General features: G+C 37.5%; 1 protein-coding gene across 1 annotated transcript in view; it reads right to left on the reverse strand.

The window, feature by feature from the left end:
• LOC110048008 (phospholipid-transporting ATPase ABCA3-like) overlaps window positions 1–13,964 on the reverse strand; it is a 31,917-nt gene extending 17,953 nt beyond the window's left edge. The window contains exons 1-17 of the mRNA XM_089296737.1: window positions 13,748–13,964; window positions 13,533–13,606; window positions 12,699–12,730; window positions 12,145–12,354; window positions 9,890–10,024; window positions 8,726–8,885; window positions 8,069–8,183; window positions 7,856–7,966; window positions 6,699–6,842; window positions 6,042–6,136; window positions 5,348–5,461; window positions 4,644–4,844; window positions 3,182–3,302; window positions 2,605–2,709; window positions 1,813–2,094; window positions 1,231–1,349; window positions 605–751 (exon numbers count right to left, since the gene is read on the reverse strand). Coding sequence (XP_089152863.1) covers window positions 605–751; window positions 1,231–1,349; window positions 1,813–2,094; window positions 2,605–2,709; window positions 3,182–3,302; window positions 4,644–4,844; window positions 5,348–5,461; window positions 6,042–6,136; window positions 6,699–6,842; window positions 7,856–7,966; window positions 8,069–8,183; window positions 8,726–8,885; window positions 9,890–10,024; window positions 12,145–12,354; window positions 12,699–12,730; window positions 13,533–13,606; window positions 13,748–13,804 — 2,222 coding nt within the window. The 5' untranslated portion in view covers window positions 13,805–13,964. The remainder of the gene's footprint in view (window positions 1–604; window positions 752–1,230; window positions 1,350–1,812; window positions 2,095–2,604; window positions 2,710–3,181; window positions 3,303–4,643; window positions 4,845–5,347; window positions 5,462–6,041; window positions 6,137–6,698; window positions 6,843–7,855; window positions 7,967–8,068; window positions 8,184–8,725; window positions 8,886–9,889; window positions 10,025–12,144; window positions 12,355–12,698; window positions 12,731–13,532; window positions 13,607–13,747) is intronic.
• Window positions 13,965–15,732: the final 1,768 nt, after the last annotated feature.

A 15,732-nucleotide genomic window follows, 5' to 3' on the forward strand; every position in this document is an offset into this window, starting at 1 on the left:
ATAGCAGGACTAATCCTAACCAACTACGTGTATGTAGAACATAGTCTGGGCGTGCTTCAACTTGAGACAAACTCCGGTGAATGAAATAACAATAATAGTAATAGTAATAAAAATAGTAATAATAATAATATTAATAATAATAATAATAATAATAATAGATATTTATATAGCGCCTATCCAGATCTGTTCTAAGCGCTTTACAAAAGTAAAAGAGCTAAAAAGAAAGTTCTACGAGATAAAAGATACAACTGCAATCTTCAAGATTAACTCTGTCTTATTGCAAGTTTCCAGAACAGTGAGTGCTGTTACATGCAACGTTTCTTCTTTATGTTGCCTTAAAATGTGCCTCATATACACTATACCAGGCATTTCAGGACCTAAATCAAATACAGTAGCATTACTATGAAATGCTCCCTTTTCAAAATGGGTTGAGATATCATTAATTTTTCATCAGCTGAGAAAAATTAAAGCTTGAATGATTGCCTGCCTACTGTAAATGTCGATTATTTTGAACTATTAATTTATCATGCGCATAGAAGAAGAACTGGCTTGCAAGTTTAATCTTGGTACCCAGCATGAATGCACTGATTTACATGTAGCTTACATAAAGTGGGTTGTCAGGATAATGGTCTTTCCTGCTTTGTGCTTCAGAAGTAGGTCCCATGTCCCTCGTCTTGCATATGGATCCATTCCAGAGGTAGGCTCATCCAAGAACACTGTTTGTGATCCTCCAATGAGAGCTATAGCACAACTGCAAAAGAGAAATTGTTTGATAAAACTTACGCAATGGAATGGTATTAGAATGAAAACATCAACGCATAATTGGGTCTATTCCAGAGGTTGTTTCAAACCCATGCTGCAGGCTATTTTCCACACAAGCATGTTTGAGTTGCTCCAAAACTGGCCTACTTGAATGTTGCCATTATGATCACGAAAGTAGTCTCTTGCTATTTTTTTACGAAGTTAAGGTGAGAAAGTAAAGCAACAAATACGTATGACCTTACAAATTAATTTACTTTTGCAGCCATTCAATCAGACTGTATGCAATGTGCATGATGAATTACAACATAACAATGAGCTGTATAGGAAATATACTATCATGGGTAGCACTCCAATTAATACGTTAAGTTCCCTTTTCAGATATAATGTAATATGCAGGACAAAGGCCGCAGACAGTTTTCACAAGAAAAGAGCCATCAACTGCGACAATGATGTATCATCAATCCTCACCTCAGCTTTCGTTTCATTCCACCTGAGAGCGTAGATGAAGCCCAGTGCATCTTATCACTAAGCTGAATGTCATTAATCATCTGAAGTACTTCCGTTTCAGCTTGTTGGCCAAACGTTCCCTAACAATGAATGTAAAAATATCAATTTTATAAAATCAATATACCATAAGCTTCATTCGTCTGGCTATAAAAAGTGCTACTGAAAAACCAAAAAAAATACAACTGGCAGTGTTTTAGAGCAAATGTCACCAAAAATCGAGCAAAATTTAAATTTTGCGGCAGAAGCCGAAAAATCGATTTTTCTCTCTTTTCGTGCATAAATAGCCCTTAGGTAGATAACAAACGTGATACAGTTTTCTTGAGCTCGAAGCGCTTTAAATTCGAAAAAATAGAGTAAAACGATTTTCGCCTCAGCGGCCGCCACAACAGAGGAACGTAAAGGCCTAAGGGCTATTTATGGCCGAAAAGAGAGAAATATCAATTTTTCGACTTCTGCCGTCCTATGTTTGCTAATTAGAGAAATTCACTTAAGACTTGGCCAGAATAACCTTTGACCATAATATATAACCTCTCTTATATGTACCTTCAAGTTGATGAAAAATTCCAAATGTTCTTTGACGGTCAGTCTGTCAAAAAGTACATTATGCTGTGGACAGAGCCCCAGGCTCTCACGGATAGCTTCCATATCTGTCAGTATGCTCTTGCCATCAACATGGGCAGAACCAGACGTAGGAGGAAACAGGCCGGTTAAAATGGACATAGTAGTCGTTTTTCCTGCTCCATTGTGGCCAAGCAATGCTGTGATTTGGCCTTTGTACATGTTCAGGGTTAGCCCATCCACAGCAACTTTAGAACCAGTCGAGCCCTGGAGGGAAAATTGTTCAAGGAGCTGTATTACACATGCATGTATGGCTTAAGCTCCATAAGTAGGCAACATGAACCAGGATTGGTTACCTAAGCAGGTAAGATGGAGCTGCACATGATCTTTGACATATTCACTTGTATTCTTCACTATCTACGGGTATATTACGAACTCACAACGTGACCAGCTCCCAGTTAGCTTGATAGCTCAGTTGGTAGAGCACTGCACTGGTATCGCAGAAGTTATGGGTTTGAATGCCATTTAGTCCTGAATTTTTTTTTCTCAGGCTTAAATTTCACAACTGCTTAAGCTGTGTGTATAACTGCGATGATCAGTCGTGTCTTTGCGTCTTTCTCCATAGTTCAAAAGTATATGACCTTTCCCATACTCACCAACCAATATTCAGCCATCGTGACCTCATGCTTGGTCAATAACCACATAATACATAGAAATTATCTGAGAAAATCATAGACGATTAATAAAACTGTGAAAACCCATTTTGGATTGCAGTACCTTGAACACTTTTCTGAGATCTCTAATGCCCACACCAATTGGTAGATCATGAGTTTCCTCCTCAATCGCTACATTCTCAGACATCTTATCCAGTGGATTGAGCTCCTAAGCCACAGAGAAAGTACATGTAATATGCATGAACATGTACAATAAAAACAAATTTGATCGTGACTTTTGTAAACTGCATGTCCAGCAATTATTACATGTATATGATAAAAAGCATGGTAACAAGTTGTCAATGACACAGTCATACATGTAGTTAGTGATAGATGTATCATTTGAACATTCGTTATTATGATGATTAATTTTTACTTGTATATTAAACATTCCGGTGTCCTACAGACAAGGCGGGTGGCTACAAGAGAGACAAAAACCCACACTGAAACACGTCTTTAGTTGTCAATTGACCTTTGAGTTGTTTCAGCAAATTTTAGCAAAAAAATTTTTTTTGGCTACATTGCAGATCTCCTTAGCAAGTGAGAGTTCTATAACTCCAAGCACATAATTGCTTACTTTAGCCATTAGTGTAAATTCATCACTTCATGCATTTCTAAAGAATGAAAATGTGCTGGTGTACCTGTTCTATCCCAACTTCTATGACATTATCTGCAGAAGCTCCACACCAGTAGCTCTTAGTGAACGGGAAGTAGAATGGCTTGGGGATTCCATAACTGCCAGGAAATACTGCCTCTACATACCTGAAGATAGAAGCAAAATGAAAGGCATTACTTTCACGTACATTTGCGTTGCAACAAATTATAAAATGTATCCAGCATCATTCTGCACACTTACGGAAAGGTTGGGCACCTATGAACGTCCACCATTAGTAGTAAGTAGAAACGTCCATCGTTAGCAGTAAGCTTCTACAAAGAGAAGCAGATGCATGCAGAGCGAGAGAGAGAGGCAGAGGCAGAGGCAGATACAGTTGTGTAGACAGAAGCAGAACCAAAAGTAGGAGCAGGAGCAGAAGCAGAAGCAGAGGCAGGGGCAGAGGCAGAAGCAGGAATAGAAGCAGGAGCAGGAGCAAGAACAAGAGAAGGAGTAGCAGCAGGAGCAGATCTGCAGATGCAGATACAGTTACAGATGCGGAAGCAGAAGCAGAGGCAGAAGCAGATGCAGATGCGGGCAGGAGCGGATGCAGATGCAGATGTAGATGCAGATACATATGCAGAGGAGGAAGCAGACGCAGACACAGATACAGAAGCAGAGACGGAAGCAGGAATAAGAGCAAGAGCAAGGGAAGGAGCAGTAGCAGGAGCAGATCTACAGATGCAGATGCAGATACAGATACAGAAGCACAAGCATGGGCAGGAGCAGGAGCAGATGCAAATGAAGATGCAAAAGCTGAGGCAGATGCAGATGCAGATGTACAAGCAGAAGCAGAAGCAGAAGCAGAAGCAGAAGCAGAAGCAGAAGCAGAAGCAGAAGCTGAAGCAGAAGCAGAAGCAGAAGTAGAAGTAGATGCAGGACAGGAGCAGATACAGATGCAGGGGCAGAAGCAGGAGCAAGAGGAGACAAGGAAGCAGATGTAGATGCCAAAGCAGAAGCAGGAACCATGCAGAAGCAGATGCAGATGTAGAGGCAGTGGCAGAAGAAGATGCAGATGCAGATACAGATGCAAAGGCAAAAGCAGAAGCAGATTAACAGTTGCAGACGAAGATGAAGATGTATAAGCAGAGGCAGAGGTAGATGTAAATGTAGACACAGATACAAATACAGTAAGCTTCTATTGTAAGGAAAGAAGGAACTTTTAACTAGACATCTCTACTGTAACTGTAAGTACCGTCACAAGTAAGAATAAACACGCATAACACTTACAACAGACTGGAGAGACAAAAGAATGCTAAATCCAAAACACACGCAAAATCTCAAATAAAGCAGTGACAAAACAATACCACATCTAACACAATGAACTTTAAAGGCACATAGAGTAACAACACAAGCATGTGAACCAAATACTGCTGGCAAGCTTTCTGTGCACAGACTGTGTAAAACCCTACTAATAATTTACATTGTTACCAGACAAATCAGTAACATACCAGGTGATGATGCCGTATATAATGCTCTGTACAATAAACATTCCAAGAACGTAGGCAAAGCTGAAGTCATCATCAGGAGCAGGGGATCTGCCAACTCGGCTCCAGGTCAATCCAACCTCTAGGCTCTCAAATTTAGCAATGATACGAGTGGCAATTCCAAGGCAAGTATTTGGTAAAAGACAGGAAGCAGCTTTCTCACCCCTGTAGCAATTAGTAAAGACTCTGTAAATATTGATATGTAAATCAAGGCAACCCGTAAAGAAAAGTTAGAACTTGCAAAACTGTCGGAGACAACAGGACAAACATCTTATCATTTGCTTTCACCTTTTAGTTTAGTTGACTTAATTTCCACTTGTCCTCTTTTGTACACATAAATGCCTGAAATGCATTGTTTAAGCCTGTGTTGTAGCAAAATTACCCTCTTAATAAACACTGCAATTGGAAAAGCTTTCAGCAATTTTCTCAGTCCCAAGTACATATATATAAAAGATTATTTCTACATCTCACTACATGGGAAGCTAGTCCTTCACATGGTTATCCCGGCAGTTAATTCAAAGTTTCTGGATTTGGCTTCTTTTTAAAACATCTCTAAGCACTGTTACAATGAAACAGGAGTGGTTTATTGGTTGTGCTCTTAAAGGTCAGGCTTGCACACGTTTGGCCTGGCATGACACCCAGTTGTGTGTGGGAAGTATTCCACACACCTTGACAAAGCCTCATAGGCCTCCTGTTGGGCAAAGGTCTGGTAAGGAACCAAAGAACAGTACCAAGCCACCGCACCAAACAGCATACCCACAACTGGTCTTGAGAAGAAAACACTGCAAATAACAATTAGAGGGCAAGTTAACCACCAGCAACTTGAAAAGCATTCAATGAGCTGGCAAGAAAATGCACTCTATGTGGAGCCTGGCTGGCTTGCCACAATGGAAGACTTAATATGTGTACAGTGTTGCACTTGTGCCTCAACATGGTGACTAAGAAACACATGGAGAAGCATATCTCAAGACTTCTCTAGCTTCTTGCTCTGAAGGGTTATTTTTAGGGTCAGAAGAGTTTTGAATAAGTCCACATGATTGCGCGGTATGCTTAGATCTACATATAGTTATCAGAATACCACGATTTTCAATTTTGTTATTTACAAGAAGATCTCGTCATGACCCTTCATTTCCAAAACATTTCACAAATCAGTTGACTGATTTTAGACCCATTTCTGAAAAAAACAATTGATGCGCACTTTAGATTTCCTGTCATAAATGGTCAAGAGTCTGTTAACATCAATAAACTTGCATTTGCTTGCTAAACCCACTTTCTGAAGTCTTCAATGCAGTCTTAATCTTTTTTGTTTGGCCTCACCTGTGCATAGAAATTTCTTAATTTTAACGATTCATTAATTCTTACCTTACAGCAAAGCAGAACATAATACTTGCTATAATATAGAGTACAAGAAATACAAAGAGAAGAGAGCCATCAGAGAACTCAAAGATCTTCATCACCTGTTAATAATGAGATGATAATATATTTATTAGCAAAGGAACTTCATTCCATTTGTGGTACAATTTTCAGGTGGAATTAGCAAGTAACCTGATCCAATTTTTGGTACATTTTTGAGTCACCTGCCAGTTTTTGACTTTAAATTAGCTAAACAACTTGTCCAGTGCAGTAGGAATAATCAATAAAAATTCCATCACTTTGTACTTGTACTGTTTCGCTATAAACAGTTATACTGTCTACACTTGACAATTTTATATCAAGATTAAAAATTCCAGAGGTGTAGCAGCTCTCGTAAGCTTGTAATTCTCTTCATTGTTACATAACCCAAAAATTCACATGACTGATGGTTTAAGAGTAAGTTCATCTCAAGAATAACGTTGGCATGCAGTGTTTCTCTGAGAATCAAATTCATGCTCTCTAAACGATTTGATTTCGAATAAAACTTGAAGTGTTTTACAACGATTTGGACCAACAATTTTATTTGTTATTTGCCACTTAATACCCCACCAGTGCAAAGGCACTGAAGGGATGAGACAATTTTTTGTTAATTTCTGTGTCAGTTACCTTTAGTAGAATAGTGGCTATGCTAATGGTAACAAGCAGGAACAGTAGATTTTTGGTGAACCATGCACACCAGTGAATCCAGTTAGCCAGTCCCATCATCTTCATTGATTCTTTCAAACGATTCTGTTTTTCATTGACCAACTCCTATTAAATTGAAATACTGGCTTGAGTACAATTAAGATCTATTATAAATGCATTTTTAAGCTTCAATCCCAGACAAAAGTGTTGGGACACCAAGCAAGTTCTCCCTTCCTCCCACTTACAATGTTGATAATCACAGGTGATTCTGTGCCCTTTTTGTTGAAAAAAGGCAACAATTTCCAACATTGATTGGGGGGAATAAGGGACACATGATCCAGCTAAAGTGTCCCAACTACTTTTGTATGGGATTGTAGTCACAGAAGTAGCAGTGACACAGGCATAATGAAAAGCTAAGAAGGACAAGCATGCATGCATCAAGATTCTCTTAGAATACGAACCACTACAAAAGGCAACCACTGCAGTTACAAAATATGCAGACCATGTTGTTTGTCACCAAAATTTCGAGTCCAGTAACTTTTATGCCAGCAAGGCTTAAAATTCCTTTACTTCCAAAATTGCAATTTTTAACCCCATCCTGACGATAATTAACTATGATTTCATAGTTTCCTTTCACAACCTTGGGTCCATCCCAATGTCTCTTGCTCTTCCTTCACAACTATTTTCTTTACTAGTCAGCCTCAGTTAGTCCTCATAGAAAATAATACTTATTCTATGGATCAATAATGATAGAGCGTTTTTTGATTGAGTGTTGTGAAACCAATTAGACTACTCAGCCAATCTCAAACCGTGGTAAAACCAAAACCAACGTAATTGCCTGATTACTTTTGACACTCACCTGAAAGTTGCTCTAACAATAATATATAATTATTACAAGTACCTGTAGTTATCTCTGTAGGCCATAATTTGGCTCACAACAAAATTTCCACTTGCAGGCTAGGTAGCACGATTTTGTAAGTTTGATTATCTACCTTTTCTTGGTCTCTAATTCAGGAATATAATCATTATAGTTGACATTTGTTTCACTTTTCTAATACATGTAGTATGTACTTGGAAATACAAGCCCAGTGCAGCTTCATTAATGTCAGTAAAAACTATATGCATTTATAGCAACTGACCTTGATAACCATTACAGCTGAGTACATGAAGGCTAGTGTCATTAAAAGAGGAAGCAATCCCTCTACTGTCTGTATGAAGAAATTCTGAGTGAACTTTGGATAAGGAAATTGCTACAAAGAGAACCAAAAAAAATATATTAAATCAATGGCAAAATGGTATTCACTCAGGGATCTACATGAAGATAAAGTCTTAAGTGAGATAGAGAGGTGTACCTGCAATTTTAATGGTATTGGCTGAGTCAGGTTATTAGACTGTTCTACAATGATGGCCATGTCAACTGCATACTGCAACAGCACAAAGCGTGACTTATAGCCCTCACAACAACGGCTAGAGAAAACAAAAGAAAATCAGCAGTTTTATTAAGTATGTACAGCTACTGACAGTATTACAATACAGCTGTAGGTTTAAGCTTAATGCTGAGACATTGCACAGCAAACCTCTGACCCAAAAGTTTACCCTGAAAAGCAAGCCTACATAGTTGTACAGGTGCTGTGTAACAATTGCTATTAGATACTGACCACAAGCCCCATATCTAAGGCAGATATCATGAGTGCAATCACCAGGCCAAGCACCTGGTAATTGGTTGGTGTAATGGCAGAATTGCTCGAGGCTGACATGTTCAGGTATATGGGGTGACCATAAGATTATTTAATGTATATAAAATCTAAGCTGTATCCCTAGGTTCTTTAATTGGGTATATATGCAACTCAAGTCCCTCTCGGATACAGAAACTAATTGGCCTTAGGGAAAGCTAAGGGGCACTCCCATGTTAAAGGGGGATACTTAATGGAATTAAAGGTACTGTACCAGAATCAATCTACTGGTGTTACAAACTAATTGCATATTGCTTTGCATTTCATATCTATGACCTCTCCTCATCCTTCCTGGGCCCTACAGCCTGAAAGTCTGGGTATGTGTTTTCAGTCCGCCAGCGCTTCAGATCACCAGCCAGTGTGTGTGACAGCCGCAGGCTGTACTTGATCTGTTTAGGAAGTTTTGTTGCACCTTTATCAATGTCAAATTCCAAAGCTACAAATAAAACAGTACAAGAAAGTGTTTTAACAACTATATATTCCCTACCATGACCTGACCATCAATCAATTTTTGCTCTTTCAACAATAAGAAACATTTCATTATTTAGGCTGAAAGAATATATTATTAGTGGTATCACCATATTCCTTAAACCCTCCTTAAATAATAATAATATTATTATTATTATCAGTATCAATATCAGTATCAGTATCAATATCAGTATCATTATCATTATCATCATTATACTACAGACTAGTTATGCAACACATTTGAGTGGTATGCTGTGGAATACTCCACATGTCACTTGAGTTTTCTTGGCATACACATCAGCCTTTATAACTATTTTGTACTAAGCGACAGAAAATAGAGTGGCCAACACATTTGCATGGTGCATGATGGGAAGGCAGGATTTAATACTGTCCAAATTGGAATATCAACCACTTTCCTGCGTTCTGATTGGCTGTCAGTATTTTCTGTGGCATTGGTACAAAGTGTAATATATACCTAAATGTATGTCATGTACTAGTGTCTTTATGACAGCTTATGCATTATGGTATACACATTAGTTCCAAGTTTGTAGGTCTATAATACTGTAGCCTACAAGCAGCCTCTTCACAAGGAAAGAAAGGAGGCACAGGCCCCCTCACAGGCTAATATAATAATTAACTGATCTCACATCAGCTCGTGCACATGGACCAATTTCTCAAGCACTTTTCACAAATTTGACCTCAGCACAAAATTGAACTGGCAATAGAACAATCTGATTGGTTGATAAGGTAAGGTACGGTAAATTTATTTTGAGTCATAAACATGGGGAGTGGTTGCCCAATCTCCCGAGCCAGGGGCTCATGACAAAAATGCACAACTATTTACCATAATGTTACTACTTACAATTACTACATTTGCTAAGATAGTTTCAGAATTAAAATGATGTTAGTTATTGGCCCCTTAGTCCTGTAATAAAAGCAAATTAATTATAATAATTGTTAGTGGTTATGTACCTGCATAGTACTCATCATGTTGTGAGGCTTCCTTTGCCATTTCATCAGCAGATGACCAATTTTCTTTATGGAAAAGACTACTTGAAATCACTTTCAAACCAGTCATTGCTGCTACCCTCATCATGACCTTTGTCACTAAAAGGTATTCATGAAAATAAATTAAACATGTCTGAGAATGTTCATGAATTGCTAATAATCACTAATAAGAACATGTTCACCAGATAGAAACCCCTGAAGGATTGAACTTAATTATTATATAAACACCAATGAAATACCAGGTGATGTTTTGCTCGAAATCATGATATCTTCTCATGTGAAAATAACATGATTGTTATCTTCACATGTAGAAAGATCACCTTTCACAACAAAAGATAAATTGTTTGGTATCTCATTGGTGTTTATATTTATATAAAGAGAACATTACATGTCCACTTAGAGATACAAAAAATCTCTTCTCATGTATTTTTCAACACTGACACACTCATTCCTCTGCATGGCCACATAATATCCTCTGTTTCTCACAAATTTGATCAATATCATATAAAGGTTTTCCTCATATATATGTCGTCGGCACATATGCCAACATTTTCTGATTTCTCTTGATGTTTCAATAAGTTTTAGAAATGCCTTACTGGATTAAATTCAGTTCTCAAGAACACTTAAAGAAGAAAAAAAACTGTTAATCAACTATAAAACCTCAATTATTTTTCCATGCACTGAGGAGTGCACAAGCACAACTGCAAGTTTCAAAAAACAATTCAGTCCACACGATATTGCTTAAAAGCATAAAGTTTAATACTGTTTTGAGAGACAATTGGAAATCAAAAGAAATCTACTAATGAAACAATGCGATTATTCTCTCTCAATTTCTATGAGGTGATAGGGCCAGGGGGGTTCTCTCCTATATGGGTTGTATAGGTATGTGCAGCCGCAAATGGTATGGTTTTGTAGCTGTTTTGGTCAGAAATAGGGTATCAATTTTGGCCATTGTGGTCTCAAATAGGGTATGGTTTTTGTACTCTTGAGTCTTAAATTGAGCATGTTTTTTAGATGTAACTACTTTTTCATCATTATCAATATGACCATCAACAAAAGCCCTCAACAATGCCTTTAGCATTTGTCTCTATATCATAAAGCATGTCTGAAATGGGGTATCGATTTAAGGTCATTCCCCAGTATTGCATTGCACATCCTTACTGCACACAATTTATGGCGTCATTAGCGTGCATTCGTGCACGCGCACATTGAAAACATGGCAGATTTGCCTTGATTATGAGTTCTGTCAGTTGAAAAATGGCTATAGCTCACTAATGAGCTCGGGCACCCCAAAATTTTTTCCAGTCATTTCAATCAACCAATCATTAGCTTTGCGTGAGAAAAGATTGATCTGATTTCTATTGTTGAAAATTGAATAAATAAGGAAAATAGCAGCTGCACTGTAGTCTTTTCTATTTTGCAGTTTGATAGCCGTGACAAGCAATTTAGTTCCAGTATTTTAACAAGGATTCAGCTGTCTGTCAAAATCAAATTTAAAACATTTATTTGTGTCTGACACAAGTATTGACTGTAGTTTGAGACGTGTTTTCATGAGTCTGGGCTCACATGCACAAAGAGTTTACAATAACTTGGAATGTGTTCTTGTAATAAGCATTAAATAATGCTAAAATGGGACATTTTCAATGCCTCACTGCTCCTTAAAGAGCATGGGCACCCCCTTTTTTATTTCATAATTAAAGTTCTCATATGATAAACATTCATTGGACAAAGTTTGAACAAAAATCTATGTGCAGTTTATTTCAGGGGAATTACCTTAAGGGTCAGGGGCCTGTTTCTCGAAAGTCCTGGAAACTTCTCAGGCCTGTAAAGCCATTTTTAATTTATCTGTATGTAAAAACTGAGAGGTGTCTATGCCTGAAACTTCTTGTATGAAGGGAACCTCTGTTGATATTGCAAATATATGAATAAAGCAGCTCTGTAATCATGATAAGGCTTGAGATTTTGCTACGGCTTTCTGGTTGCGAAAACTTTTCGGGACCTTCAAGAAACAGACCACAGGTCTTAGATAAGGTATCAAATGTTTAGTTAATTAAGGTCATGATCATACTGGTTCCAGATTTTGGTCTCAAATAGGGTAAGAGTTTTGGGAAGCTGGCTGCACACCCCCCACCCAATTTTTCTGGGACAACCCCCAGGGACACAGAGATTTTCTGAGCACAAAGTTTTTCTGTCAATCATCGATCACTACTAGCTCATACCTGAAGGTGACGGTGGGTAATAAGCAACATGTGTATTGTTTTCAACACTTTTTAATGCAGCCATGGTAAGTGCAGTCATGTTCACACTGCTGGCATTTTGAGAACTACCAGGCTGTTGATATATCTTTTTCAAGTCATCTTCTGAAACTAAACTATCCAAAACAGCCCTTGGCAGATCTTTGGATGACAATGGTAATGAGTCAAAAGTGCCTGCAATAAATAACAATGCCAATGAAACCTTTGCAATGTGTAAAACTGGCATACTACATTACACTGCAGCATATTATTGACCTGAAGGAAAAAAGAAATGAATTTCAACCCCGGAACAGTGTTAATAGGACTAAGAAGGTTTCTGTTTAATCTACCTTATTTTCAACAAAAGCCCCCTCCCTCCCCCCACCCCCCACTAGCACTTCTGAACACAATATGCACTGTCAACCAGCTCCAATAAACAGAAGAAAAACACTTATTCTATGGTAACTGTTACCTAAGTTTCTGAGAACATTTAAAGGTAGAATTTAAAAGCATTTATTGTGTAATAAAGTCATACATACTGAAGCAGAAGTCTTCTGTCTTTATGAACAGTCTACAAATTTCAAACAAAAATTAGATTAAGTGTAATCTAATTTTTCATGAAGCAGAAATCATTATATTTGCGTAAATGTTTTTATTACAACTTTTATAATCCAAAGAGCAATATCGTTTCCTTCAGTTTTGCTAGTTTAATAGTAAAGAACTATTTCACTTGCGTCGTCTTAGGCAGAAATAGAATGTATTTGAACACCTGGCAGCTAGAGCACCTTTATATCACTAACATATCACTGTTTGCTGATCTTCTCGACGTGTTGACACACATTGACACAAATTTCTTCGTGAGTTGATCTTTTTCGAAGGTGAACTCACGCGTGAAATATTGTTTTACATACGTGCAGGAAATATTGATATATCGGTCTGTTGTTTACTCACTTAATGCTGTAAGAACATGAAACCCCGATGACAGACCGCTAGCACGATATCACAGCTTGTAATTGCCGGCACAAGTTTTAAATTTAGAAACAGTTATGTGACGATAAGTGTGGACTGGCATGAAAAAAAGGGGACTACGTATTTGAGTTGTTCTTTGTCGTCGTCGGAAGCAAGTGCTTGTAAGCCTGCAGCATGAACTTGTAAAATTTAAAATTTCTGCTTGAACATGATCTATTTTTTTGTTTGCCTTAATATTCGACAGAATTTGCATGTGTAGCGTTTTCTTTGTCACAACTTGTAAAACATTTCTCCATCTAGCCTTCAAATTTTTAAAATAAGACTTCTTCAGCTGTTTTCCTCCGTAAATCTATCACAGAGTAAACATTACTTTCGAAATATGAATATTACGTAATATTACTTACTTTGGCAGAATTAAAACTCCAATGAGAACTACTGGTAATATTATTTCAAATACAGTTCCAGCGGGCCGGCGGAACTTGAAGAAAAATATAGAAATAAATATTAGTAGCTTCGACGACGATTCTATTCAAGGCGACATAAGGCTTAAGTTTTGCTGTGTCATTTCATCTCCTTGTTTGTTTGCAACTTTCACTCCAACAACAAGAGCTCTACTAACCTGAAGGATAAAGTTCTTCCACACCAGCAAGCGAAATTGTCTAAAGCGATTAGCCATGGTAGAAAAGGGAAAGAAAATTGTCCTAAATCTATTCCATCTTTTCCCAAGTACGTTAGAAACGAAAGTGGACCGGACTGTCGCTCAAGTGCATGCCTCTTATTAATGCATATAATTAGGCACGGTTTAAATTTAGCATTCAAAATGGCGACCGAGAAATTGCAGCTGGTCCTTCAAGCAAAACCGGCGCGTCTCGGCGCGACTACATTCACACGTCACAGTTTTCTACGTAACTTTTTTGATGTTTCGTATAAATCCCTTCCCATATAGCCTTAATTACTAGTCTTCGAATTGCCTTTTACCGCAGATTTTGCATCGCAACTGCAATTCCGTGCATTTAATTTACAGGTTGTCCCCGCGAATTTAATTTATAAGTAAGCTTTTTTCAGCTGCCGTCCTCGTTTATTATGGCAACCAATCAGGCAAAGTATTATTTGTATAGGTTGCTACGTGAAGAGCAACGACGTAATAATTATCTAACAACTGAGCAAAGATTAGAGACAGTTGAATACAGTTTTGAACAAAACACTTATTTTAGCCATTGAATTATCAATCAGCAAAGGTGTAAATTTGGCTGTGTTTTCTGGAAAATTTATTTCTTTTTAAAAACATTTTATTCATTCACTGTTTATCTACTATCTGAAGTTTTTAAAATATGTGGTTAGTTTACAATAATATATAATAAAAAATTAGAATTTGGTGGTGTAAATTTCGATGTTTCTCTTGTATAGCTTTACTGATTTAGAAGTATTAAATTCAATAAAAGCATTAAATCTTAGAGAATCCATTAATCGGCACTGCTTTGTTTTACATGTTTTTAACATCGTCTTGTTCGTGAATGTCGTACAAAAGCAACAATAATGCACCACAAGAAAATGTAAATTATTCCAAGCGAGATTTCTATTCAGCAACTAGCTAGCGAGCAAACGTGCTATGTCGCACGCTAATTGATAATCTTCGCTTCGTTAGCTCAAAGTCAGAGTTCGACGCTTTGTGTCTCAAAAGATAGTAAATGAATGCTCGATCAAACTTCTGCACCATTTTAATCACTTCAATATTATTTAAATTGTGACAGAAGGCCGCTTTCAGTCGAGCAGTTTTCAAGCCACAAAAATGCTTCTCGGTTTTGAAACGGTCCTTTTTCTTCATCGTCAATTTTTTTTTCTGAGTAATGACAGTCACATCAAACCCAGAAATAATCTTTGCCAAGTGAAAAACCTGTACTTTGCGAAATGAAAATCTGGCTGTAGAAAACATTTGCAACGTAATCAGCTTTTTTGCATTGTTTACTTGAGAGGAATAAGATAAATTGTTCCGCTAACTCCGTTTCTCTTGACAACATTGAGACCCCCGCCAAAAGTATGAAATTTTCCACTGGGCTATTTCAGAAAACTCCCCAAAATATATGCAAAATTTATGCTGAATATTTTCCTTAAAACCGAAAATATAAGGACAGGAAACCAAGGAATGACTTTTCGTTTCGTTTCGGAAGAAAGAACTGAATGTTATGCATCACATGATGATCACATGATAAGTGAGGTCAATGATTTTAGTCAAGCTCCTTTGTAAAAAGTTCATCAAAGGAAACTAATTATCAAAATTTATACAATGCTATTGAATCTCAGCACTTCTAAACCAAGTCATGTGATCATTTGTAATGCATATTTCATGCTTATTTTCAATGATGACATGGCAGTGGCGTGATGTTATCCCATGCACGGTGCTTACGTAGCAAGTCATATGATTCTTATATTTTAAGTTTCTGACGAACTCAAATCATAGAGCATATCAGATCATATCAGGGCTTAGTAAACTTAATATTAATCTTTATTTGCTGCTGTGTGGGGTGAAATTGTTGTTAAAGAGAGCTAAAGAGATTCTCTCTCAAAAGTGTCTCACATTGAGCAGAAACCCTCAACAAACCTTCT

The sequence above is a fragment of the Orbicella faveolata genome, unplaced genomic scaffold (assembly GCF_042242905.1).
Source record: "Orbicella faveolata isolate gen_17 unplaced genomic scaffold, um_ofav_v1 contig_27, whole genome shotgun sequence".
Classification (NCBI taxonomy): Eukaryota; Metazoa; Cnidaria; class Anthozoa; order Scleractinia; family Merulinidae; genus Orbicella; species Orbicella faveolata.